The sequence below is a fragment of the Coffea arabica genome, chromosome 6c (assembly GCF_036785885.1).
Source record: "Coffea arabica cultivar ET-39 chromosome 6c, Coffea Arabica ET-39 HiFi, whole genome shotgun sequence".
Lineage (NCBI taxonomy): Eukaryota > Viridiplantae > Streptophyta > Magnoliopsida > Gentianales > Rubiaceae > Coffea > Coffea arabica.
This window is the reverse complement of record NC_092320.1, coordinates 63,026,250-63,051,285: the sequence shown is the minus strand read 5'-3', so window position 1 is coordinate 63,051,285 and position 25,036 is coordinate 63,026,250. Positions and strand designations below refer to the sequence as shown.

Genomic DNA, 25,036 nt, shown 5'->3' with positions numbered 1-25,036 from the left:
GATCGACACAAAAATCGGTCATCACATCACTACTACATTTGGGAGTAATTAATCACATCACTGTTCGAGCGGCCACCCAATCCACTCCAAACACGTTAACGGTGGGACTCGAACACTGATGAACATGCCTATAGAGAAACAATCGCATCGCTACCCGTTGGTTGGGAGCGTATTTTGTGTTTATTACCCCCAAAAAAAAAATGGATTGTAGTAAAGCCAAATCAGGCAAAAATCTTCTGAGCCGGGGGAGGGAGCAAATTTGTTACCGGAATGTCTTTCTATCTATTACTAGTATGTATCAGGGTGGGAAATTTTTTAGGTACTCTCAAAATTAAGGGATGATATTCAGATAATTGAGTCACCTCTCGTGAGCTTTAAAAAAGTATAGAAACCTCTCTTAAAAAGTATATGACTAGGTAAAGATTGAGGTTGTAAGCTAAAAAAAAAAAAAAAAATTCAAGAAGTATCCAATATTGCATCTCTCCCCCTAATATGTAAAACAAATTAAATGCTAGAAAGTCGACTATCACGGTGAAAGATTTCGAGCTAGTTTTTTGCAGGAAAATTTAAAACCATGTTTTGAAAGCATTCTTCATTCGTGCTTTGGAAATGTTTTTTTGGTTAAGTAATTTTTCAAGATACTTATTGTAACAGACGCCTTCGTGATTGATTGGTCGACTTTTTGTAAAATTAACTGATAAATCTAGTTGGGAATGAAGTATAATGTACTAAATTAGATGACATTAAAGTTTTAGGATAAAGAAGCTCTTTTAAACTCATTTTCACTTAAAGTTTGTGAAGATCATTAAGAAAGGTAAGTGTAATTTTTCAACCTTTTTAAAAAAAGTAGGCAGCCACGAAAATTAATTGAGATCATTTTCTGCAACTAAAGACAGAAGGAAGAAGGATACAAAGCAATTCTGATCCATTTCCCATCAACGTCAAAGCGTGATGGATTTTAGCGGTTCCCAACTCCATAAGATCCACCTGTGACCTAACTTTATAATTGCCTCCAAAGCCAAACTTTTTACAGGAGTGGTTTTGAAGAGGTTCCAATTGCAGTAAAGTAAAAGCAGGGTTTTGTTTGCTAACACAATCCCGCAAGCAACCAAAACACCGCCGCGTGTACGTTTTGCCGAGGCCAGACACCGCCACGCCATTGTCCAACCCCCCCCCCCCCCCCCCCCTTCGTTTTCTTGATTCTTGATCGTCCGCAAACATTTCTTCTTAAAATTAATGCACAATTAATTATATATAGAGAATACATAAAGGTATAGTTTTTAGCATAATGTGAATGTTACATGAAAGCCTGAAAACCAATCAAGAATAAATTTCTAAGTCTTGTGGGTGCAAATTTACGATGAGGAAGAATTAGATCCTGTACATGAATTGGAAAGTTATCAAGTGTTACTGAAATTGGTTGTATATCTTTTTGGAGTGGTTTTGCCAATTTAATCATGTAAGACCATGTAAACAAATAAAGAAAACATGGAAGCCAAAAAAAAGGAATACATTGTTATTAGGGGAGGTTAGTGCTCTTTCTTAAATCATAGGGGAGGTGAGTGCTAGTGTTAGAAACTTTATGGAGGTTTCTGCAATTATCCCCTGTTGCATTTGTATGCAACATGATGTGGGGCCCGATGAACATGATTAGGGATATTAACAACATGAGTAATGAATTTCTTTCCCTATTCAAAAGGTTACATGATGCATCTCCATGACCCAGTTTGTTTAACTAACTGGTTTGGACATTGGTCAGATAATCAATCATGAGATCTCTGATTTAATTTTTTAAGTAAATTTTATATACACTGTAAGTGAATATATTATCACTATTAGATGGATGACAACTGAGCAAATTTTAAATTTTAAATTCAAATTTTACGTATGTGTCATATATTTAATAGTGATAATGTATACACTGACAATATATATAAGATTAATCCTAACTTTTAAGCTTTCTTGTTTCCCATCTTCCTCCTTCTAAAGTTTAGAATCCCCCGTGGAAATTTTTTTTTTTTTTGGTGCTAAGGAGAGCCATTGGCTCATTACATGTTGATCAAACAAGGGAAAGCCACTCCGCACACATCCTGGCCCAGGAGTTCTTTAACTGTCTGTGGTGGTCCCCAAACATTGTCAAGCCATAGTTAAGACTTCTCCCCAATTCAGCTAAGTGATCCGCATACCTATTCCCTTCTCTCCAGATATATTCCAATCTACAATTCCAATTCCAGCTCAACATGTCTTTAATCTCTACTAGTATGTTCCAATGTAGACTCTCCTTTGAAGCTGACTCTATCAGTGAAACAGCAACCTCAGAATCTGACTCAATGGCAAGTTTTCTATATCCAGAATTCCAAGCAATTTGTAATCCCATAAGAATAGCCCAAAGCTCTGCAGCCACATTACTTGCATGACCCAGGTTAGCACTAAATCCTACAATCCACTGACCATATTCATTTCTGATCAATCCTCCCACACTAGCCCTCCCTGGATTGTGCTTAGACGCTCCATCTACATTTAGTTTAACCCATCCTTGGTTGGGTTTTTCCCAACTAATGTAGTGAAGCTGCTTTTTTCCAGTCTCGTGGAAATTTGAGTTTAGTTCCTGAACCTCCATTACATGTTTCACAAGTTGTTCTGCACTGACTCCCATTTTCTTATCTAGGCCTTGATGCATCCATTCGTTCCTAGCTGACCATGCCCAATGAACCACCCGTTGAAACAATATAGGCCAGAAAATCTCCTGATTTCTGCCTATTCCGCTTTCCTTAATGTTCCAATCTACCCATTGATCCAGAGTTTTAGCCTTGAATATCCTCCAATATTTCTACTGAACTAGCTTACGCCAGATAACACTTATCCATTCACAATCCCGTAGTGCATGGAGAATGGTTTCACTTTTTGCCCTACAAATCTCACACTGTCCAGTAGGATGCAGGTGTCTCCTATGCTTCTCAATGTTAGTAAGCAGTCTCCCATGTTTGACAATCCATAATAGAAATTGCCATCTCCCTGGGCCCTTGAGTTTCCATAGCCTTTCACATGCCATGCCTTGCTTCATTACGGGTGCGCGCTGCCCATCTAAATCATAAGCCGAAGCAGTAGTGAAAGTCCCTTTAGCTTCAGGAACCCAGGTAATCGAGTCCGGATTGTCATCCTTACTATAAAACCATGGTTGCTCTAATCAAATTGATCTGATTCTGATGAAGGTAATTACTTAGCGTACCCCAGTCCCAAGTGGAATTAATCCAGTACTCCTTCACTTTTTTAGCCAGTTCTATTTCTAGCACTTCCGCAATTGCCCACTGTATTAATGGTTCCTTTGTGATCCATGAGTCTGTCCAGATGTTGATTCTATTATCATTTCCTAGCCTCTATCGTGCCCCTTTCATCAGCAATTCTGCTCCTTCTAGCAAACTTCTCCATGTATGAGATTGACCCTTTTTTGTTCTTGAATGGGTTGGCTCCTGCACTTTTATCCTCGTATTTGCCTCTTAGAATTCTTGCCCACCAGGATTCATGGTGTGTCATACACCTTCAACAAGTTTTAGCTAACATAACTCTATTTACCGTTCTTAACTTTCTAATTCCCAGTCCCCCTTTCTTCCTTGGTTGTGTTATGATATCCCAATTTATGAGATGCATTCGCCTCTTCGAATCTCCATCACTCCAAATAAAACCCTTAATCTTCTTCTTAATCTTGTCTATCAAAGAGCTTGGCAGCCATGATGTTTGCATAGCATATATAGGTATCGTGGCTACTACAGTCTTCACAAGTAATATTCTAGCAGCAAAGGATAGACATTTGCTCTTCCACCCCTGTAGCCTCTTATTAATTCTGTCCAGAATCCCCTTATAAGTCCCCTTATTAATTTGGATATGTAACAGCAGCATGCCTAGATATTTTCCTAGATCATTTGTTAATCCAACTCTTGTTTTCCTACTAATTTGCTCTGTTACCTCTATTGGAAAATTCCCTAAGCAATACATCTTTGATTTAGCAATACTTACTTTTTGTCCTGAACCCTCACAGAACCGCTCTAGTACCCTCTGTAAAACATCCGCTTGCTGCAAACTCGCTTTTGCAAACAGTATCAAATCATCTACAAAGAACATATGTGATATTGTCGGACCTCTTCTCACAATCTTAACTGGCCTCCAACTTCCTTCTTCCACTGCCATGCTGATAAGGTGGCCTAATCTTTCCATGCACAAGACAAACAGGTAGGGCGACATAGGGTTGCCCTGTCGTAAACCTCGCGTCGGGGAGAAGGCAGCTGTTCGTTCGCCATTTCACAAAATCTCCATACTTGAGGCTTGAACACAATTCATTATCAGGAAGATTAAGTCTTCTGGGAACCTTGCCATTTCCAATGTCTCCTTAAGAAATTTCCAACTTATTCGATCATAAGCTTTTTCTAGATCAATTTTGACTGTGATATATCCTTTCTTCCCTTGCTTGCGTTTCATACTATGAATGATCTCCTGAGCTATAACTATATTATCACTAATTTGCCTTCCTGGGATAAAACTGCTTTGGTTCGGTGCTATCAATTTCTTCATCAGAGGTCGGATCCTTTCTACCAGGATTTTTATAATTACTTTTATAAGCCACATTGCATAGTGAGATGGGCCGAAACTGTGTAATGCTTGTTGGGTTCGCCACTTTAGGTATTTACACAATCAGAGTACCATTCATCTCAATCGACATTTTTTTATTATGAAAAGTAGCCATCGCGAATTCTATCATTGATGGGCCGACTATATCCCAGTACTTATGGTAAAAAACAAAGCTGACTCCATCTGGCCCTAGGGATTTATTAGCATTTATACTAAGGACAGCTCGTCGTACCTCCCCCAGTGTAACCTATCTACAAAAGGTCTGCAACTCTCTTTCATTCACCCCAGGAAAGCCATTAGGTATCATTATCCCCTTGTCATTTACATTCTCTGCTTGGTAGAGCCACTGGAAATAACTTCTTACCAGTTGCTGTAGTCCCTCTCTATCTTCTATCTAATGCCCTTGTTTATTCTGCAGTGTTGTTACTCTATTTTTGTGTTTCTTAATGACTGTGATAGTGTGAACAAATTTTGTGTTCCTCTCCTTGCACTGCAGCCTCTTCACTCTTGACTTTTGATACCATAGGGCCTCTTCCTGTTCAAGAATTAAATTATACTCCTTAATTAATTTCCTTTCCAGTTTCTCCAATTTTGTATTTGTCCCTTGTGCTAACCTATTTTGTACACCCTCAATTCTTGCAAGCCATCTTTTCTTCCGACGAAAAATGTTTCCAAATGTACACTTAGTCCATGTCATAAGATCTTCCATTAGCTTATTATTCTTTTCCCATATCTTTCCTTCCTGTGCCAACCAGCTTTTCCTAGCTTTTTCTGCAAACTATAGGTGTGAAAGGCATGCCAATTCAAACCGTACTAGCCTTTCTATTCTCATGCTGTCTCCAATACCTTTCATTTCTAAAAGTATAGGATAGTGGTCAAAATAGGTACGGGCTAAATGTTTGACTGTAGCCTCCGGGTATTCCATACGCCAATCAGTGTTACATAGGTTTCTGTCTAGTTTTTTCTTGATATTCGTAGCACATTTCCTCCCATTACTCCACATTAATGCTGGACCCAAATACCCTAAATCAATCAACCCACAACTCTGTACACGCACCAAGTGTGGATTGCCCAGTTAACTGGAAAGGTTATCCTCCTAACTTTTCATTACTATTTAGGATTTCGTTGAGGTCCCCTATTATGAGCCATGGAAACCTGATATCCTCACCCATGCGAATTATATATTCCCATAAGTATTTTCGCAGGGCTTTATCCGAAGAGGCATAAACTACTGATATCATCCATTCCTTTTTGTCCTCTAATAGGTTGCATTTTTGTCATTAATTCTATGATTATTTTCCTCTTCTATTATTCCAAATATTGTATTAATTGATAGATTCTACTTATATTTGGTATTTGGTACTAATTATAGGAAAGTGGAGGAAAAAGAGATAAAAGATGTGATTTTTCAAGAGTTTTTCAATTCAAAATGGAGTCTACGTGGATTATTGGCGGAAGATTAGGAGGAAGTCTATTTGATTTCAAAAAGCTAAAAATTAGGAAAATGATAGGATGGCCGACCCGTGTGATTAATACTCGAAGGAGTCAGCAGCATGAGTGACTCTTTGGTGGGTCTGGCCGCACAAGAGACAGGAGGTATCAGCTTTTCTTTAGGCTTTTTTCCAAGGAAAAGCTTGTAACAATTTGGGGGAAAACTCTCTTGTCTTTGTACTTTTCTTTTTAGCCGACTTTTGGGAAAGAAACAAGGGAGAAGCTTAAAACAGATTTTTACATGGCTTGTAATGGAGAACTAACTTCGTATTTCTAATCAAGGGGACAACTGACGATTTGGTTCGGCAAATACTGTGAGATCTAAACCACTTTGAATTGTTTCTTTTATTTATTGGTATTTATATGTTTCCTGCATTTAATTGTTATAACCCTTGTGTATGATTGATTAGTGCGCAATAATTAATTATTGTTGATCTTGATCGATCAATCCTTGGTTTTGATGATTAACAAACCAAAATGTAGATTTGGGCTAATATTTTTATGTGAACAATTTGTTAGAACAGATTCTTGTGACACAAAAGAAGAAGCAAAAACAGGACACTCATGTCGGACGTCCGAAAGGAAGCTATTGGACGTCCGAAAGGATGAAGAACATCAAGAAGGAAACTCTGTCGGACGCTCGTGAGGAAGCATCGGACGTCCGGAAGGATCGGACGCACGCCTCGGACGCACATCGATCGCATCGGACGTCCGAGAAATTTCGTAAAGATTTGATGACTCTCTGACGACGTTCGGACGTAGGGTTCGGACGTCCGACAGGTGGTTTGGACGCAGGGTTCGGACGTTCGACAGGTGGTTCGGACGTCCGACAGGCCAACGCTAGTTTTGACAGCATTTAATATTTGACCGTTGGAGAGCCTTTTGGAGTCATTTCTCACCTTCTATAAAAACCCCAAAGCACAAGAAGACAAGGGACTTTTGCCAACACAAAATACAAGCTTACAAGTGAGATTTTTGAGTAGAAAGATTCTTTGTTGGTTGTATAAGGGGTTGGGGAAGTTGGGTTGTGAGGTTGCTCAAGTGAAGGTTACTCTCTAGGAGGAGTAAAACCTTGGTGAAGGTGAACCTATCACTTGAAGTGGTAAAACCTTGGTGAAAGTTGCCTCATTTGTATAAAATAGTTCTTAATTGGGTGAGTGATCTTTCAAGTGTAGGTTGTTGAGGGTTAACTAGAATAGTTGTAAAACTCCTTGGCTCAACCAAAGTGTGTTTGGGGTGAGGAAGGAGTGAGCCTTCACTTGTACATCTTGGTTAGCATCGCCATCTATTGAAGAGGCTATTGGATTGATATTTGATTTGCATTTCTTATCTTTTCTCTTTAATTAAGTTTTCTTTATTGTGCTTAAATTTGATATATCTTTCTGCATCATTGTGAAATTATTTGTACTCATTGGGTTGCACCAGGCCTTACAATTGGTATCAGAACTTGGTCTCTTTTGATCAAACTTAACCGCTTAGAGTAAAGATCATGGCAACCATAAAAGTTTCTTTTTTAGAAGGGCAATCTATTGATAGACCACCTATGTTTAATGGTTCTCATTTTAGCATGTGGAAACAAAGAATGATGATTTTCTTACAATCCGTTTATATTGAATTGTGGTATGTGGTAGAAGATGGTGCTTATGAAACTAAAATAGTTGACTCTACCACCAATTTGAGTAGATTAAAGACTAGACAAGAATTGAATGAAAAAGACAAGAGATACCTTTCTTTGAATGCCAAGGCCATGTGTATATTGTACAATGCATTAGATGTAAATGAATCTAGTAGGATTAAAGGTTGTAAATCAGCTAAAGATATTTGGGATAAATTGTGTGTATTTCATGAAGGTAACCAAGATATTAAAGAACAAAAAAATCTTTACTTGTTTCTCAATATGAATTTTTCAAAATGCATTCTCTTGAAAATGTTGATAAGATGTGTAGTAGATTTTATGACATTATTGAAGATCTTAAATTGCTTGAAAAAAAATATTCTTTGAGTGAGAAAAATAGAAAGATTTTGAATGCCTTGCCAAAAGAATGGGAAAACAAAATAAATGCTATAGAAGAGGCAAAGGATTTAAATTCTATGTCCATTGAATCTCTTGTGAATTCCCTAACCTCTTATGAATTAAAGCTGAAATTCAAAGTGCAAGAGGAAGAAAATGCAAGAATGTATAAGAGAGGCATAGCTTTTAAAGCATCTCAAGTGGGGGATAACCCATCCTTCATGGGTAAGGAAATCATGGAAGTGGACAATGATATAACTCCTCACATCAAAAGTTTCAAGAAGATCTTCAACAAAAGATGTTCAAGAGGAGATTGCAAAATTACATGGGATGAATGCAATTCAAAAAGAGAAAAAGAAGAGTTGGCCCAAATGGCACTAATGGCCGTTGGAGAAGATGAGGTAAGTTCTTATCACTCTTCTTGTGATGAAAATAATGAAGATGATGATGTGAAAATTCTTATGATTAAAATGCATAAAAGTTTGAGAAAATCTTATACTAAAAATAAAGATTTGAAAACAAAAATAAATGATTTATTGGAAAAAAACTCCAAACTTTTTCAAGAAAACAAATGTTTGAGAATGGAAAATGATGATTTAAAAAATCAAAAAAGTGTTTTTGATTGCAAAAATAATTTGAAAAGGAAGTTGGAAGAGAAAACAAAATTTTATGAAAAAATGTTGGAGGAACAAAATTTGTTAAAGAAAAGAATTAATGACTTGAACGAGTTTCTCCAAAATGAAAAACAAAAGTTTTCTCAAACAAAAGAAAGCAAATCTTTTCAAGGCACAAATAAGTTTGCTATGATAAGAAGTAAGAAAATTAGTTGCATTAAATCCACCTATGTGCAAAATACTTCTATCATGTGTCACTTTTGTTGCAAATTTGAACATATGCAAAATGATTGCTATGTAAAGAAAAATATGAGAAAAGACATGAAATCCATGTGGATTGCTAGATCATGTCGTATTAACTCCCAAGAACCCTATAAAGAAAGGGTACAAAATGAAATTTCTCATATTTAGGTACATCATGAAGATTTGATTCAAGAAGTGCTATATGGTTGTAAGTACAATTGAAAATTTTGATATTCAATATGATCTTGATTTGAAATATAAAGGGGGAGTTTGTTTTTTTTGATTGATGCCAAAAGGGGGAGTAGGATTTATTGAAATTTCTTTGTATGTTGGCACTTTCTAAGGGGGAGCTTTATTTGAACTTATTTGATAAAAGAAATCTTCATTTTGTTTGTCATCATCAAAAAGGGGGAGATTGTTGACCTTGGTCGATCAATCCTTGGTTTTGATGATTAACAAACCAAAATGTAGATTTGGGCTAATATTTTTATGTGAGCAATTTGTTAGAACAGATTCTTGTGGCACAAAAGAAGAAGTAAAAACAGGACACTCATGTCGGACGTCCGAAAGGATGAAGAACATCAAGAAGGAAACTCTGTCGGACGCTCGTGAGGAAGCATCGGACGTCCGGAAGGATCGGACGCACGCCTCGGACGCACATCGATCGCATCGGACTTCCGAGAAATTTCGCAAAGATTTGATGACTCTCTGACGACGTTCGGACGCAGGGTTCGGACGTCCGACAGGTGATTTGGACGCAGGGTTCGGACGTTCGACAGGTGGTTCGGACGTCCGACAGGCCAACGCTAGTTTTGACAGCATTTAATATTTGACCGTTGGAGAGCCTTTTGGAGTCATTTCTCACCTTCTATAAAAACCCCAAAGCACAAGAAGACAAGGGACTTTTGCCAACACAAAATACAAGCTTACAAGTGAGATTTTTGAGTAGAAAGATTCTTTGTTGGTTGTATAAGGGGTTGGGGAAGTTGGGTTGTGAGGTTGCTCAAGTGAAGGTTACTCTCTAGGAGGAGTAAAACCTTGGTGAAGGTGAACCTATCACTTGAAGTGGTAAAACCTTGGTGAAAGTTGCCTCATTTGTATAAAATAGTTCTTAATTGGGTGAGTGATCTTTCAAGTGTAGGTTGTTGAGGGTTAACTAGAATAGTTGTAAAACTCCTTGGCTCAACCAAAGTGTGTTTGGGGTGAGGAAGGAGTGAGCCTTCACTTGTACATCTTGGTTAGCATCGCCATCTATTGAAGAGGCTATTGGATTGATATTTGGTTTGCATTTCTTATCTTTTCTCTTTAATTAAGTTTTCTTTATTGTGCTTAAATTTGATATATCTTTCTGCATCATTGTGAAATTGTTTGTACTCATTGGGTTGCACCAGGCCTTACAATTATTCATATAGGCCATTTTGCTAAATAGGGGTAATTGAATCCGTAATTGTTCGTTTATCTCTATTTCAGTAGCAACTGGCATAATTGATTTTATGTCAGGAGAACATACGATCTAGTTTAAACAAACTCTCATAGCGTGTTTGTTAGTTAAGATTGGGCCTTTCTAAATCTTAATGCAAACCAGAAATTAAATTCTACGGTAGTACTTAGGATTGTTTCCACGTTAGAGAAGTAATTAACGGTCGTACATTAACTTTCGATAAATTAAGGAAAGGTTGGTTGTTTATCGCGTGCATGACAGCTATAACCAGTCTCTTAATAAATGTTAGAATTATTTTTGCATCAATGATCAGTGCATGAACTATTTCTGAAGTGTATCCTTGGCTAGAGTGCTCCCAATTATTTCTTTTAATTAATTATTTTCTATAGTTAATTTATTTAGTTAGCATTTAATCCTGAAAATCCCTATTTGTCTTGGTTCGAAAAAAAACAAATTTCTCCCCAATCCCTGAGGAGACGACCCCGCTTGCCACTGTCTATTAGTTAGTGAATTCAGTTAAATAATTAATTCTGGTATATCGGATTAAGCAAACTTTTAGAGAATATGGTGAATCAAGTAACCCATTGCACACCTAGGGTCCCTACTCTAGTACTAAAATTGGTTATTGACTGCTTCAGGTGATAGTTATGTTTTATTATTATTATTACACAGGTTCGGCACCTGTCAATTTTTGTTCTCCCTTATAACTGCATTCAATATCTGCCTATTTTGAGTTATAATCTCAACTGTGACCTCATTAGGATCCCATAGCATCCAAATTCCTCCTGAAAAACCTCTCACTTCCATACAAGCCCAATTGCTAAGTCTTGACATTCTGCTTATTCTTTCTGCTCTGAAACTAGGTATACGAGTTTCAATAAGTATCAGTATTCCCGGATCATACACCTACTGAATTCCTTATTTACATTATCCCTACAGTTCCAACTAAGAATTTTCATCGGCTAAATTTGTAGCTTTTGGGTTTGAAGCCCCGAAGTTAACGTAACGACGGCATCCTGTCCAATCATCTCACTTGATTGATCTGTTCCCAGTCTCTGTATGCAAATCTCCATATTGTCTAGAGATTCTTGGATGTATAGTTACTCTTCCTACCTCCCTATGTCTCCTTCCGGCATCTGTAACTCCCTATTCCTTCCCGGTTCTATCTTCTCAACGCTCAGCCCCATATTTTGGCTATTAACCTTCTGATTGCTGTGTATGAAATTCTCCTGTTCCATAGAACGTCCAATTGCCTTAATTTTCTGGGATATTGTATCGTAGTAACATTCTAGAACACGCAATGTGTTATCTACAAGCAGTCTCCTCGGCCCGAGACTTTTTCCCAATGATCCTCTCAATCTAGTAGTTTTGATGGGGTTTAAGGCCTTCCTGTTTAATCTAATCCCTTGGCCTCCCTGCTCTTTCCTCATGATGGATTATTTCCCTTTTCTTACTCCTTCAATTTTCGTAAAACGCTTTCCCTTCCTGCTCTCCTTATGAGCATATTGTATTGGCTCTGGGATGTTAAAAAGCTTCTCTCGTAGTGTTTCCCTGGAGTCATTCTCCTTCTCCAGCCTATCATTCCCCCTTTCTTCTTCCAGTACTGAAAAACGAGATCCAAATCCCATTTGGAGTTCTAGCTCACTTTGCACCTGAGCATTTTCCTTTTGGCTCCTCATTGCATTTTGGTTCTTGGTCACTTCAGTCCATTCATGCGTTTGAGACAGCTTTTTCGTTCCAGACATTCCTGGAGCTATCACTGCATCCGTTCCTTCATTGTCTTTGCATCCAGAAGTATCGCCATTTTGTGCTGAATTTTTTGTTTGATACCCATTGGAACCCCATCCTCCCTTTCTAGTTCCCCTTGGCTCCACTACCATCCATGGTCCAAATGGTTGGTTCTCAGAGCCTTTCTGTTTATCCGATCCATCAGCCTGTTTCGGATCCTGCCTAGACGATTCCATCTCTGATTCCATCTCATTCCCTTGTCTCCCACAGTGTTCTGCAATATGCCCATATTGACCTCACTGAAAGCAGATCTGGTATAACCCCTCATATTCCACTGGCTGTAAATCATGATTAACCCAAATGAAGGGCGTTAGTGGTTTCTTAAGATTCATCTCCACACAGATTCTTGCAAACTTTCCTCTCTCCGCTGACAGTGTTTGGCTATCTATCTTGACTGCTCTTTCCACACTATTTCCCACAGTCATCAGGAATTTTTCCATATAGTATTCAACCGGAAGGCCTGGGAGTCGGATCCAAACTAATGTAGAGAAAATATTTGCCTTTTCAGCCCTGAAGTCAGGCCTCCATTTACTCAGAGTGACATAATGCCCTTGTATCATCCAGGGGCCCCCATCCAAGGTTTTGTGATAATCCTCCTTTGCTCTAAACCACACAATATAGTAGCATCTCTTTATATCTGTGCGTTCAAACTCCTGACGCAATTGCCATATATCTTTGAGTTTTTATTCTAAGGCTTGAAATCCAACCTTCTTCCCCAAAACTTTTAGAATTAGACTTTTTCACCATGGTTTCCACAGCTCTTGTATATCCGCCAATGGTAGCCCAGGTTTTGGGAATCTTGATTGGTCATTCTCCATAACTTTCTCAGGGTCGATCTCTACCTCCATTTCAATGTCCAAATCGGCCTCCTCGTCTGATCCATCATAGATCGGTGTTTTTCTTTCCCAAATCTCAAGGTGTCGCTAAAAGATTGTTTACCCCAAACTCCAGTGAAGTTGGGACTCGGTTGAACAGATGTAGTGAACCCCTCTTCGGGAAGCCGTGGGCTTGGGTTAGGAACTATTTCCCCCGTTGAGAGTCTCTTGAACTTTTTGGGATCTAGACGGGACGACAGATCCGAAGACTCAGTATGTAAGAGTATGCAAGGATTGCTGTTCCCCTGCTCCATAGCATAGTGCTCTTTTTCTTCCTTTTCTTTCATTCTTAATGATATTACTACTCACACCCAACCAACTCTTATAATATTATCAAAATTATACATCTCCCGTGGAACTTGAAAAAAAAAATCATGTGATGCATATACGCCCTAGGGTGTGGTTGGATTGCAATTTTTTAAAGAAAATTTGCTTCATTTTTCATGGACATTTTTCGGTCACTTTTTTATCTCATATATATCAAATCATTACAGTAATTTTTCTTAAAAAAATTCAGAAAAATACAATCCAAACAAAGCCTTAGCCCCCCACCTTGCACTATCCGAAAACCAACTAATGAAAATGTTAGAAACGAACAAATCAACATACTATGTTGTTTCCTAGGATGCAACGTAATCAAATTAAGTGGTTCTAATTATAGTAGTATACTAATGTTAAACAATGATAATAACCTAATCTAATCTTTTAACTATAATCAAACAAGAAGCACGCCAGAAATGATGGATCCAAGAGTTTTAGTGCAAGTGAATTAAAAAACCAAACGAATAATGTAAAAGATGAAGTATCACAAATTTAAACTTAAAACCCAAAAGATTATAACTAGCATTTGGATGCAAAGATGAGGTCTAAAACAATATAGGTAAAATCAAATTTTTTTTTTTTTTTACCATCCTACTCTTTATCAATACCCATGGGCAGTATTTCCAATTTTCGATGCTCTTTCATTTGATAAAATGCATCTAAGACCAGATCAAACATTTTCAGTTGAATGAATGCTAAAGCCAAAATATACAGTACAAATTTACATATATTATATTCCACTAAAATTACAAATAAGAATAATGGTAAAAACATAATAGAACTTGTAATTTCTTTAGTATACCTACATTGAAATAATGATAGTTGTAGACTCTCTTCTAAGTGACTCTTAAAATCTTCTACATGCATACGCACAATAACAATTTTGTAAATAATCAATAACTAAAATCTAGAATACAATAAAAAAAATTCTAAAAAAGAATAATAATGCTTGAAGAAATTGGGAGTTCAAATTTTACTTGAGAACATACTCGTCAATAGGTCGGATATTGTCCAAACTTGACCCGGACCTATTATTCAGGCCTATTTGGGGTTGCAATAACTTATTGAAAAATACTTTTTTAGTAGAGTTTTTAATAAAAGTACAGCTTAAGTGCTTTTAATTATATTATTTGAATACATAATTCAATAAATACTTACTGTATTGTATAATGTGTAAGTTGAAAATTTTTAAAATTGTTTATTTCTTTATTTGGTTCATAATATATGATAAAATGATTAAATTTGATGTTTTATTTTTTGAATCACAAAACTACTCTAAAAGTACCAAAATTGAGTTTTTGCTAAAAATACTTTTAACACCAAAAGCTCTATTCCTAATTTTATGGGATTATATTTACCAAACATTTTAAAAGTACTTTTAGTATCTAAAAGTATTTTTTTTTTTATCAAAAGCACCGTAACCCCAAACGTAACCTTAACTTTCTTAAGTTTCGGGTCCACGTTGCCAAACCCATGCCTTGCCATATCCAGACGACCTTGTAAGATAATTGTGATTTTGAATACTCCAAATCCCAAATTAAGGGTGCGTTTGATAAAAATTTAAATTTAAAATCTATTAAGTTGTTAAATTATTAAGTATTAAATCTAATACATTTGGATGCATATCATATTTAGTGATAGGTGAATAGTATATCACTTAATTTTAGGAACAAGTTTTGTTTAGGAAATTCAGTACCACTTAATTAATTTAGATGTTCAATTTTTTATTACCAAACGATCTAAATCTATTAAATTTAAGTATAGAATTAGGTTATCAAACAAGATCTAAAACTCTAACCCTGCGTGTGTCTATAAATATATATATAAACAGATCCTAAATTAAAATTCTAACCCAGTATATATATATATATATATATATATATATATATATACACACACACACACACACACACATAGACACATCCTTTAATAATTGATATATTTAGTGTGATAACAACATATATAGATTTATGTCATGTTGAATTAAAATTTTTTGCTTGGTTTTAACCTATTGCTGCATGATTTTCAAATTTATTATTCTCAATTGTGCATTATAAAAATACCCGTGGATATCTAAATGCACATAGTTTTGGCCCCTTTGGGTATGAATCTTCTTTTCAAATCCATTTAAGGCTTGAGGTAGGAATATATAAATTTAATGGGTCTAGACTCAAAGTGATTCCAATCCATGCCTTGTCTATTACCATGCTTGCTTGATAACAATTGCCAAAGATAAAAAGTCAATTTTGACATTTTCCGTTTGTTATACTGATGGATACTTCTAAGTTTTTAAATTCAAATAGAACAAAATAAAATCTTTATAATAATAAAGATTGCATCGGTAGTTAACTTGGTGTTAACTTTATCTATTTTCAAATTTATCCTTGTCTCTATTATCAATCTCTATTATCCATTAAAAATCTTTTGTCACTTTTTTAACTTTCATTTTTATCCTCATAAAAGCTAAATTTTATCCAATTATGTATAACCAACACAATTTTTGTTGCAACTACCAATAGCCTTGAATATCCAAATTTTTTATTATAAAAATGGTGGATAATGTAATATTGAACTCATTCGGGACGATAGCGGTGAAGAATCTTTAATTATTTGTACTACAATTTTCCATTATATACAATAATATCATGCCTAAAAAAAGTAAGAGATAATTACACTTTGCCCTCTTGAACTTGGGCACTTTGCCCCCTTAAACGCCAAATATATACACTTTACCCTTTATAACTAATAATTTGCCCGGTAACTATCTATGAACCTAAAATCATCTCACTTTTGTATATTAAAACTTCACTTAGGAGTTGATATTTGAAAATGAAGAAAATTAAAGAGTAAGCTTGGTTCTTCCGTAATTTAAGAACTTTTAAGAGAAGAAAAGAAGAGATGAGGAGATAGATTTGTTAAAAAACTTCTCCAAATGTGGAGATAATACCAATTTAAATTTGAACATTTTTATTTTTCTAAAATTCCAATTTATCTTTTCTCTGTCATCTCTCTTCTCAACGTTATCTTTCCCTTCTTAAACTCCCAAACTAAGGTTGTGTTTGATTGGATTGAAAATGTTTTCACCACTTTTCGGTGTTTGGTTAGGTTATTGTTTGGAGAAAAATTTTTTTCCGTGGAAATTATTTTACATTGGATGGTATGAAACAACTTCAAGATTCGAAGTCCTGAAGTTGTTTTCCAATTTCACTGTCGGTCCCAATGTTCGCTCCAAACTTTCTAGTGGCATCACCAATTCACTTGCACTTTCCTAATTTTAATTCTCCCCTTAATAAGTTTTCTCTCGCACACAGATCCTCACGATCTACGTAGAAAAAGCATATTTCTCATTCTATTTCTATCCTTTAGTCTCCTTCTCTATAATACACGCATCCATATAAACGAATGGTTAAGATTCACAATGTTTGAGTAATAAGAGCTGTCCTGCAAGGGGAAGCTCGGCAAATTGAGTCGGATAGACGTCTTGGAAAATTGATGCATGGAAGTTAAAAGGATCAAGGTCCAAGCTTTTTTTTTTTTTTTTTTTAGTTTTTTATCAGTGACAACCGTTCAGAATGATGTAATATTTTTTGAATGGGGTGTAATTCTACGTGAATTGCTTGTAAATTTTTACAACAGAAACATAATTATTATGCATAGAATCCATATGAACAGTAATAGAATATCACACATCTGTTATAAGGATGTGCAAGCGGTTCACATAAAGTTACTAAACATTCAACAAATGTTACACCATTTAGAAATGATTGATTTGACAATTGCCCCTGCCCCACGACCGCAGAGGACTAAGGGCACGGACGATTACCAGTGATAACTGTCTTGATGAATGGTGTAACATTTTTTGAATGGAGTGTAATTCGATATGAACTACTTGTAAAACTTTACAACAGAAATACAATTATTATGCATGGAACTCACATGAACAGTAATAAAATATCACACCTTTATTATAAAGATGTACAAGCAGTTCACTTAGAGATACAAAATATACCAAAAAAATATTACACCGTTCAGGGATTATTGATCTAACGATTGCCCTTGTCCTGCGCCTACAAAAAAAAAAAAAAAAAAAAAACCAAGTTCCAACAATAGTTATGCATTTCAGTTATTAGGAAAATATTTTCGCACAATTACTAACTAAACACCTAAAAATCAAGTGGAAATTGATTATTTTCTTTAAAAATACTTTTTATGAAGAATGCTTTTATTGGAAAAGTAATTTTAACTGCACCAAACAGACCCTAACTATTACCCGTTCGATCGAATGAAAAAAGAAAGAAAGTCAATACTAAACATAATGTTTACATTATGAAGAAAAATAGTAGGATGTAACTAATTAAATCACTTGTTAATTGTTCATGATGTAACGAATCTAAATTGTAAACATATTTGTAGCATATTACCCTAATTTTTTTAATTTATATCTTATTCTCATGAAATTCTATTTTTTTCAAAATGAATTAAATATCTTTTATTTTGTTCTTTTTTTAGTGGAAGAAGCTAAAATGGCAAAAAGGGAAAATTTTCTAATTAATACAAAATAAATAAAATCATTTGTATTAAAAAATTCAAATATTACTTTAAAAAACAAAGCTTAAATGCTTAGTGGTGTGTAGGTTAGATTGAAAATAGTTAAATTAATTATAAATAAAGGAAAAAGAACTTTTAAGAAAATCTTATATTTTTTTCATGATTTTTGCTTTCCCTCAATTCCACCCCACTTTTTAGGTAGGAAGTGGAGTGACACGAACTAACTTTATTTTAATCTTTCCTTTTTTGTTCTATCTTTTTATTTCTCTCCTCAAAAATTAAAAACCTTATCCATCCATTTTATTTCCCTTCTTCTCTACCCTATTCCCTTTCCTTTCCATCATATCCTTTCAAAACAAATAGTTGGTCAATAATGATTAATCTTCAATTATGCAAAGATAAAGGTTTATGTTTGGCTTGATATGCCAATACAATTAACTCTCAAATACTAACTTAACAATACCTATTATGGTAGTTTTATATTAGAAATTACTCTATGTGAAAAGTACAATAGTTACATTGACTCGATTTAGGGTCTTACTCATTATAGAAGGATTTTACAAATATTTAACCATTTGGAGTAAAGGAAAAAGGAAAAGAAAAGATACCAGTTGACAAAAAGGAAAAGAGAGTGAACAAAAGTGATTTCCATCCATCTTATTTGAGTTGAGTATAGCAAGAGTAAAAAAGGAAAAATGGGATATTTTGTTGCAATTGTGGCAGGAAAAGAAAGAAAAACATCAAGTATTTGTTATCGGAAAAAAATGAAACAAAATGTTCAACAAAAAATTTAATGATTTTGTCAAATTTGGTACATTTTCCTTCCATTTCCTTCACTTCCAAATGTACCCAAATTTCAATACAAATAACTAGACCGTTTCTTCTTATTCCCTCAATCTATACTAGGGATGGCAATGGGGGCGGGTGCCCGCGGGGGGCTCTCGGGGCGGGGGTTGGGGCGGGGGGTGGGGCGGGGGCGGGGGGGAATTTTTTCCCCCCGCTTAGAAACGGGGCGGGGGGCGGGGGAGTATACCCCCGCCCCATCCCCCGCCCCGTCCCCCGCAAAACAAAAAAATATATAATTATATATAACATGTAAGTTAATTAGTTATAAACTTATGATAATGATATTATTAGTTAGATATATTATATAATGTATATTAGTTTATGTAATATAATTGATATTATCAATTATATGAATAATTCTACATGTTTACTAATAGAATTTATTAATTAGTTATACTAAATTTACTAATATATTTATACTAAATTTCTAATTACACTTAATAGAATAACACTTTTTTCTCAAAAAAAAGCACAAACACAATAATGAATTAGTGATTGCATTTGTACTAAAAGTGAAAACTTGACTATTTTAGTTATATTTATTTCATCATATTGGATTGTATTCAAATAACTTCTGTTTGATTGTTTTTATGAGTTTCAATTGTAAAATTACAATGAATAATAATTTGGTGATGTGTTGATATTTTAGTACTTGATTATTTATTAAAATTTAATTATAATAAAATTATATAATAAAATTGTATTAACCCCGCGGGGGCACCCGCGGGGGAAACGGGGCGGGGGGAGCAGGAGGCGGGGGACAGGGCGGGGGACGGGGGGAACTAATAGGCAACGGGGCGGGGGACGGGGGAGGGGACCCCCGCCCCAACCCCGCCCCGTTGCCATCCCTAATCTATACCCTTTCCTTCCCTCAATCCAAACGTTGGCAAAAAAAAAACCTAGATAAGTGTAGCTTTAATAGTCTCAATTGAGATGAGATTAAGGAAAAAGTTGTAAATTGTTAGAAAATGTTTTAGTAAGCCAATTTTTGGGAGTTTACTTTCGAAATAATTCATTCTGATTTTTTTGGTTACTTTTTAGGATAGTTATTAAATCCAATATGGTCTGGCAGTTGAAGTGTTCAGTTTGGTGAATCAGTCATTGAGCTAGGTTGAGGTTATAGTTTAACTAGATAAGATGTTGACCCGATCAAACTCGATGTAACCTGCTGATCAAATGTCGCGTCAATAGATATTTGTGACATTTTTATTGTACAATTGACTCAACTTTCAAACTAGAATTATGTAACAGTAATTGATAATTAAAAAATATTTAAAGCAAAATATTAACCAAAATTAATTTTATTTCCTTAAAGCTTGTTGTTGTAATAAATAAAATAATTTCATTTTATCCTTAAATACATGATCCATATTTATAAACTATGATATAAGAAGACTGAGCTCTTAGTAATATATACATATTCATAATATATCTTTCAAAACATAATAATTAATATTTAAAAGCATTATTTACAAATTCTACATATATTAAGATAATGGATAATTTCATAAACCTCCCTCGAGATTTTTGATAATTTCACATAAATATTTTAAAATATTAAAAATTACACTGACCTCCCATTGATTGACATGCTTAATAACAAAGTCAGACCCTGTCATAAAAAGTAATCTCAAAAGTGAAACAAAAGTACTCACGCACAATTTTCTTTCAAATTTACCTTCCTTATTTCTTTCAAGTGCTACCTGGCACTTTAATTAAGCATATATGTATGTATACCTCCACATGTCATTTAATTTAGTGGCGTACTGATTCAACCATCATCCCGCCGATTGAATCAGGAAACCAATAATGTGTCGAGCCTCAATCCGACCTGGGTTCAGTAGCCATGCCATTGCCTGTACACGCTCAATTGCATTTTAGGAGGAGCAGGACAGCAAAGCGAAGTTTACCTCAAAAACTCCAAACTCTGGCCCCCACGTGTATTTCACTGTGACACTTGCGAGTAGTGTGTATGTACTTATTATTCTGCTTACAAGTGCTAAATCTCAACTCAACACTTGGAAAATCTGGTCCTCTTCTCCCCGTCCTCCTCTGGCTGCCTCCCCTGAAATTTGATCTCCTCTCGCCAAAATTGGACCTTTTTCGGTATCATATGTTTTTTTGGGGCGGGGGGATTACTTTTTGGTTTTTCCAAATTTCAGTTTCGCGCATAAATAATTTATGCACTACTTACCACACAGGGCTTCTCTTGCTTTTACCCTTTCCATCCCGAAATCATTCCGATCTCGTTTGAAACGGCCCATCTCTGTCTTCAATCACGATTGAGCTCCCAGGGTCTTCCACTTTTTAGTAGGTACGTTTCTTAGCTGAAATTTTGTGGCTATCTGGGCTTTTAGGGCTTAACTGAAAATTTGGGGGTTTCTGCTGTTCTGTATTGATTTCTTCATAATTTGAATTTTGAGTTTTAAGATTTTGAATTTTGGTTCTCTATTTTCGCATGTGCAGAATAGCTCTGTTTGTACCTGCAACTGGGGCCAAAGCTTGCACCTTTAAAGACTTGTGCTTTGAAGCCTATGCCTTGATGTTGTTTGCTGACTGCCTGAATCATGTGAGAGGCTATTCGTCCTCTTCCTCTCGCTATTGTTGCTCTTTTCTTTGCTTTTCTGAATAGTATAATTGTGAGGTATCTCTACGGCTGTTTTTGTGGTCGTTTAAGCATAAAAAAGAGCTTCTTTTTTTTTTTTTTGGGTGGGATTCTAATCTCAGGTTTGTAGGTGTAGGGGAGGTTTGGGGGTGTAATGGAGCAAGGTTTGGGTTCAGATTCAGTTCCTCCATCAGGGTCTATTGATAAGTCTAGGGTGTTGGACGTAAGGCCTTTGAGATGTCTTGTCCCAATGTTTCCTTCCTCTCCTGGCATGGGCTCCGTGTCAAATCCCCAAGCTACACCTTTTGTTTGTGTTCCTCCAACAGGTCCTTTTCCACCGGGAGTTGCACCCTTGTACCCATTTTCTGTTTCTAATGGCTCTCATAGTCGCCAAAACACCACCCCTTCTGGTGCACCCAATCAACCGGGGCTTTATGGCTTCGGTAACACTACGATTCCCTCTCCTGTTCCACTGAATGCCTTTAGAACTCCACAAGGTCCATCCGCTAATGGGGACGCTGGACCTTCGAGGAAGGGCAACAAAAATCGCGCAATGCAAGGTATAGTCATAGAAGATGATGGTTACAGTGATTCTCAAAATCAGAGTGAGCTGTATGCGAGTGGGTTTAGCATGCATGTGAATGATGTAGAAGATGGGAGCAGTGGAAGGAGGCAAAAGAATGGTGGTTCGCAAAAGAGGACCAGGAGAGCTCAGCAGCAGCTTGATTCCTTCTCTGAGGTTGATGTGGATTCAGAGGCTAATAGATTCCTCACTACGTTTGGGCTTGTGGAGTTGGATCCTGATAGAAAATCTAATGGTGATAGGGAGATTGTGCAACGTATACTATTGGTTTTTGATCTGCTTAGGAGAAAACTTACCCAAATGGAAGAAGCAAAAGATGCTACTCCAGGATCTACAAGGCGCCCAGACTTGAGGGCCGCAACAACCTTGATGACAAATAAAGGGATCCGGACAAATATTATGAAAAGGATCGGTCATGTCCCTGGGGTTGAAGTTGGTGATATTTTCTTTTTTAGGATGGAGCTGTGCCTGGTAGGGTTGCATGCTCCAAGTATGGCTGGGATCGATTATATGAGTGTTAAACTTACCTTGGATGAAGAACCTCTGGCAGTCAGCATTGTATCATCTGGAGGATACGATGATGAGGGTGATGATGGAGACGTCTTGATTTACAGTGGCCAGGGTGGAGTCCAAAGGAGAGATGGTCAGATGTTTGATCAGAAGCTGGAAAGAGGCAATCTTGCCATGGAAAAGAGCCTGCATCGAGCCAATGAAGTGAGAGTCGTTCGGGGCTTGAAAGATGTTGCTGGTTCAACCGGAAAGATATATGTTTACGATGGCGTATATAAAATCCAAGAATCGTGGACTGAGAAAAATAAGTCTGGCTGCAGCGTTTTCAAGTACAAATTGAGCAGAGTAGCTGGCCAGCCTGCAGCCTTTACATTGTGGAAATCTATCCAGCAGTGGAAGGGCGGAGTTACTTCACGGTCAGGAGTCATACTGCCGGACTTAACTTCAGGGGCTGAAAGTCAACCTGTTTCTCTTGTTAATGATGTTGATGATGAAAAAGGACCTGCTTATTTCACATATATTCCAAGCCTTAAGTACTTGAAGCCGTTCTCTTCACCTAAATCTTTTACAGGTTGCCATTGCCTTGGTGGATGTCAACCCGGTGATTCTAATTGCCCTTGCATTCAGAGAAATGGAGGCCATGTGCCCTATAGTTCAATTGGAGTCATAATGAGTTACAAACTTTTGATACATGAGTGTGGCCTGACCTGCTCATGCCCTCCTAATTGCCGGAATCGAACGTCTCAGGCCGGTCTGAAAGTCCGTCTTGAAGTGTTTAAAACAAAGGACAGAGGTTGGGGGCTTAGGTCTTGGGATCCAATCCGTGCTGGGGGGTTTATTTGTGAATATGCAGGAGAGGTAGTTGATGCATCTAGGGTAGGTGAGCTTGCGAGTGAACATGAAGATGGCTATGTTTTTGATGCTACTCGGGTATATGAACCAGTGGAAAATGTGCATGATGCTTCAAGTGAGTCAGCAAAAGCCCCATTTCCACTTGTTATTAGTGCAAAAAATAGTGGGAATGTTGCTCGCTTCATGAACCATAGCTGTTCACCAAATGTTTACTGGCTGCCAGTCTTACAAGAAAGCAACAACGATTCATATCTCCACATTGCTTTCTTTGCTATCAGGCATATACCTCCTATGCAGGAGTTGACATTTGACTATGGGATGATTCAATCTGACCAAGCAAGTTATAGGAGGAAGAAATGCCTGTGTGGATCGGCAAAGTGCAGGGGTTACTTCTACTGATGATCAGAGTGGAGTACTTTTACTGAAGGTAGGTAGGTTCTGTTTCTGAAATGCTCTTTTGGCTTTTGTTTGTATATTGGGATGCGCAAATTTACTTTTCAAGGGTTATTGTATTTACTGTAAAGACAGTGGTTTCTTGTGCTAACAATATCAATTCCATGCTTTTCATGGCCGGTCAATTTGGCTGAGATTGTCCATTTGGTCCCCTTTTGTTCACTAGTTCTTTTGGGCACTCGACCTATAATTATGCAAATACAGATGTCATGACTTGATGTAGCTTCATCATTCAGACATGTAGCAAAATTTTACTTGGTTGAGAAAAGGGTTTCATCTATGGATCATGTTTATCTGTGAGTATGCTTTGGTTTATATTTCATCATGTTAGGGATTGCATTGTGGATTGAGTCAGATGCCTTCAACGGTTGATAGCTGACTTACCTTTTCACTGTTTTCTACTCATAGGTGGCAAAAAATTGATTTATCAAAAGAAAATTAGTATTTTATTCTTCTTTGCCCAACATAGATTTCTATGTGGGCTGCTTTTTTGAATTTTGGTATAGTCATTTAGAGACATCAGATGTTTTCATGATAATGGGTGCAGCTGCTGATTATTTTCCCTCTGGTTGATTTGCTTTTCATTTTCCGTAATGAGAAGCAGAGAGAATGAATATCTTGATTGCAATGATTTTGATAGGGTGCTGTGCCCTGTTGTCAATGTCTAGGCCAATTTTGATTCTGATTACTAGGCTCTCTGTACATTAAGATTCAGATCAAGGTATTTGTTGGTTTTTGATGAGAAGCATTTCTGACATGACTTCTATTAGGAAAATTTTGTTATTTCAAAGAAGTTGCAGATATGCAATCCATTTAAAAAATTTTACTGCAGGAAGTATGCTGTGATTCTTGGTGGAAAATTTGTTTGTTCTGAACAATTTTCTTACATTGTACTTTTCGTTCTTTCAGTCATATTGCTAGTTGACGGGAGGAAAGATTTTGCATGTACATGGACTGTGCGATCTGCTGGAGCACATTTTGTTGAACTCTTTAGTGTATTTGGCAGTGCAGGTTTGCGGTTCAAAAAGTCTGTTGTGTAATGTAGCTCAGAGTCGAGTAAATCTTTGTAATTTGTGTAGCTGTTCAATGTACAATGTACTTGTAATTTAGCATTGGAGCATGCAACCCAATGAGGTGGAGCTCTCTGTTGTTGTTATCAAGCTTTCTTTATGTTTGGCCAGTCTTGAACATCATACTTGTGGGGCTTATTTATTTTAAGCTGTTCCTTGTTA

At 36.5% G+C, this 25,036-nt stretch overlaps 1 protein-coding gene across 4 annotated transcripts; it reads left to right on the top strand.

The window, feature by feature from the left end:
- The first annotated feature begins 20,575 nt into the window (after positions 1 to 20,575).
- LOC113695709 (histone-lysine N-methyltransferase, H3 lysine-9 specific SUVH1-like) lies at positions 20,576 to 25,036 on the top strand. Of its 4 annotated transcripts, none has more exons than XM_072054023.1 (4): positions 20,577 to 21,111; positions 21,268 to 21,370; positions 21,537 to 23,778; positions 24,714 to 25,036. In XM_072054023.1, exon 3 carries the CDS (start codon positions 21,561 to 21,563, stop codon positions 23,748 to 23,750), a length of 2,190 nt encoding a protein of 729 aa, XP_071910124.1. In that variant the 5' UTR covers positions 20,577 to 21,111; positions 21,268 to 21,370; positions 21,537 to 21,560; the 3' UTR covers positions 23,751 to 23,778; positions 24,714 to 25,036. The 4 variants fall into 4 exon arrangements, with proteins under 4 accessions (XP_027070651.1, XP_071910124.1, XP_027070649.1 ...); XM_027214848.2 differs by having other exon boundaries at positions 20,577 to 21,115; XM_027214850.2 differs by having other exon boundaries at positions 20,576 to 21,115; positions 21,268 to 23,782.

Excerpts from the sequence above, each read along its gene's own strand:
- LOC113695709 (XM_027214850.2), top strand. The coding sequence starts at position 21,561 with ATGGAGCAAGGTTTGGGTTCAGATTCAGTTCCTCCATCAGGGTCTATT.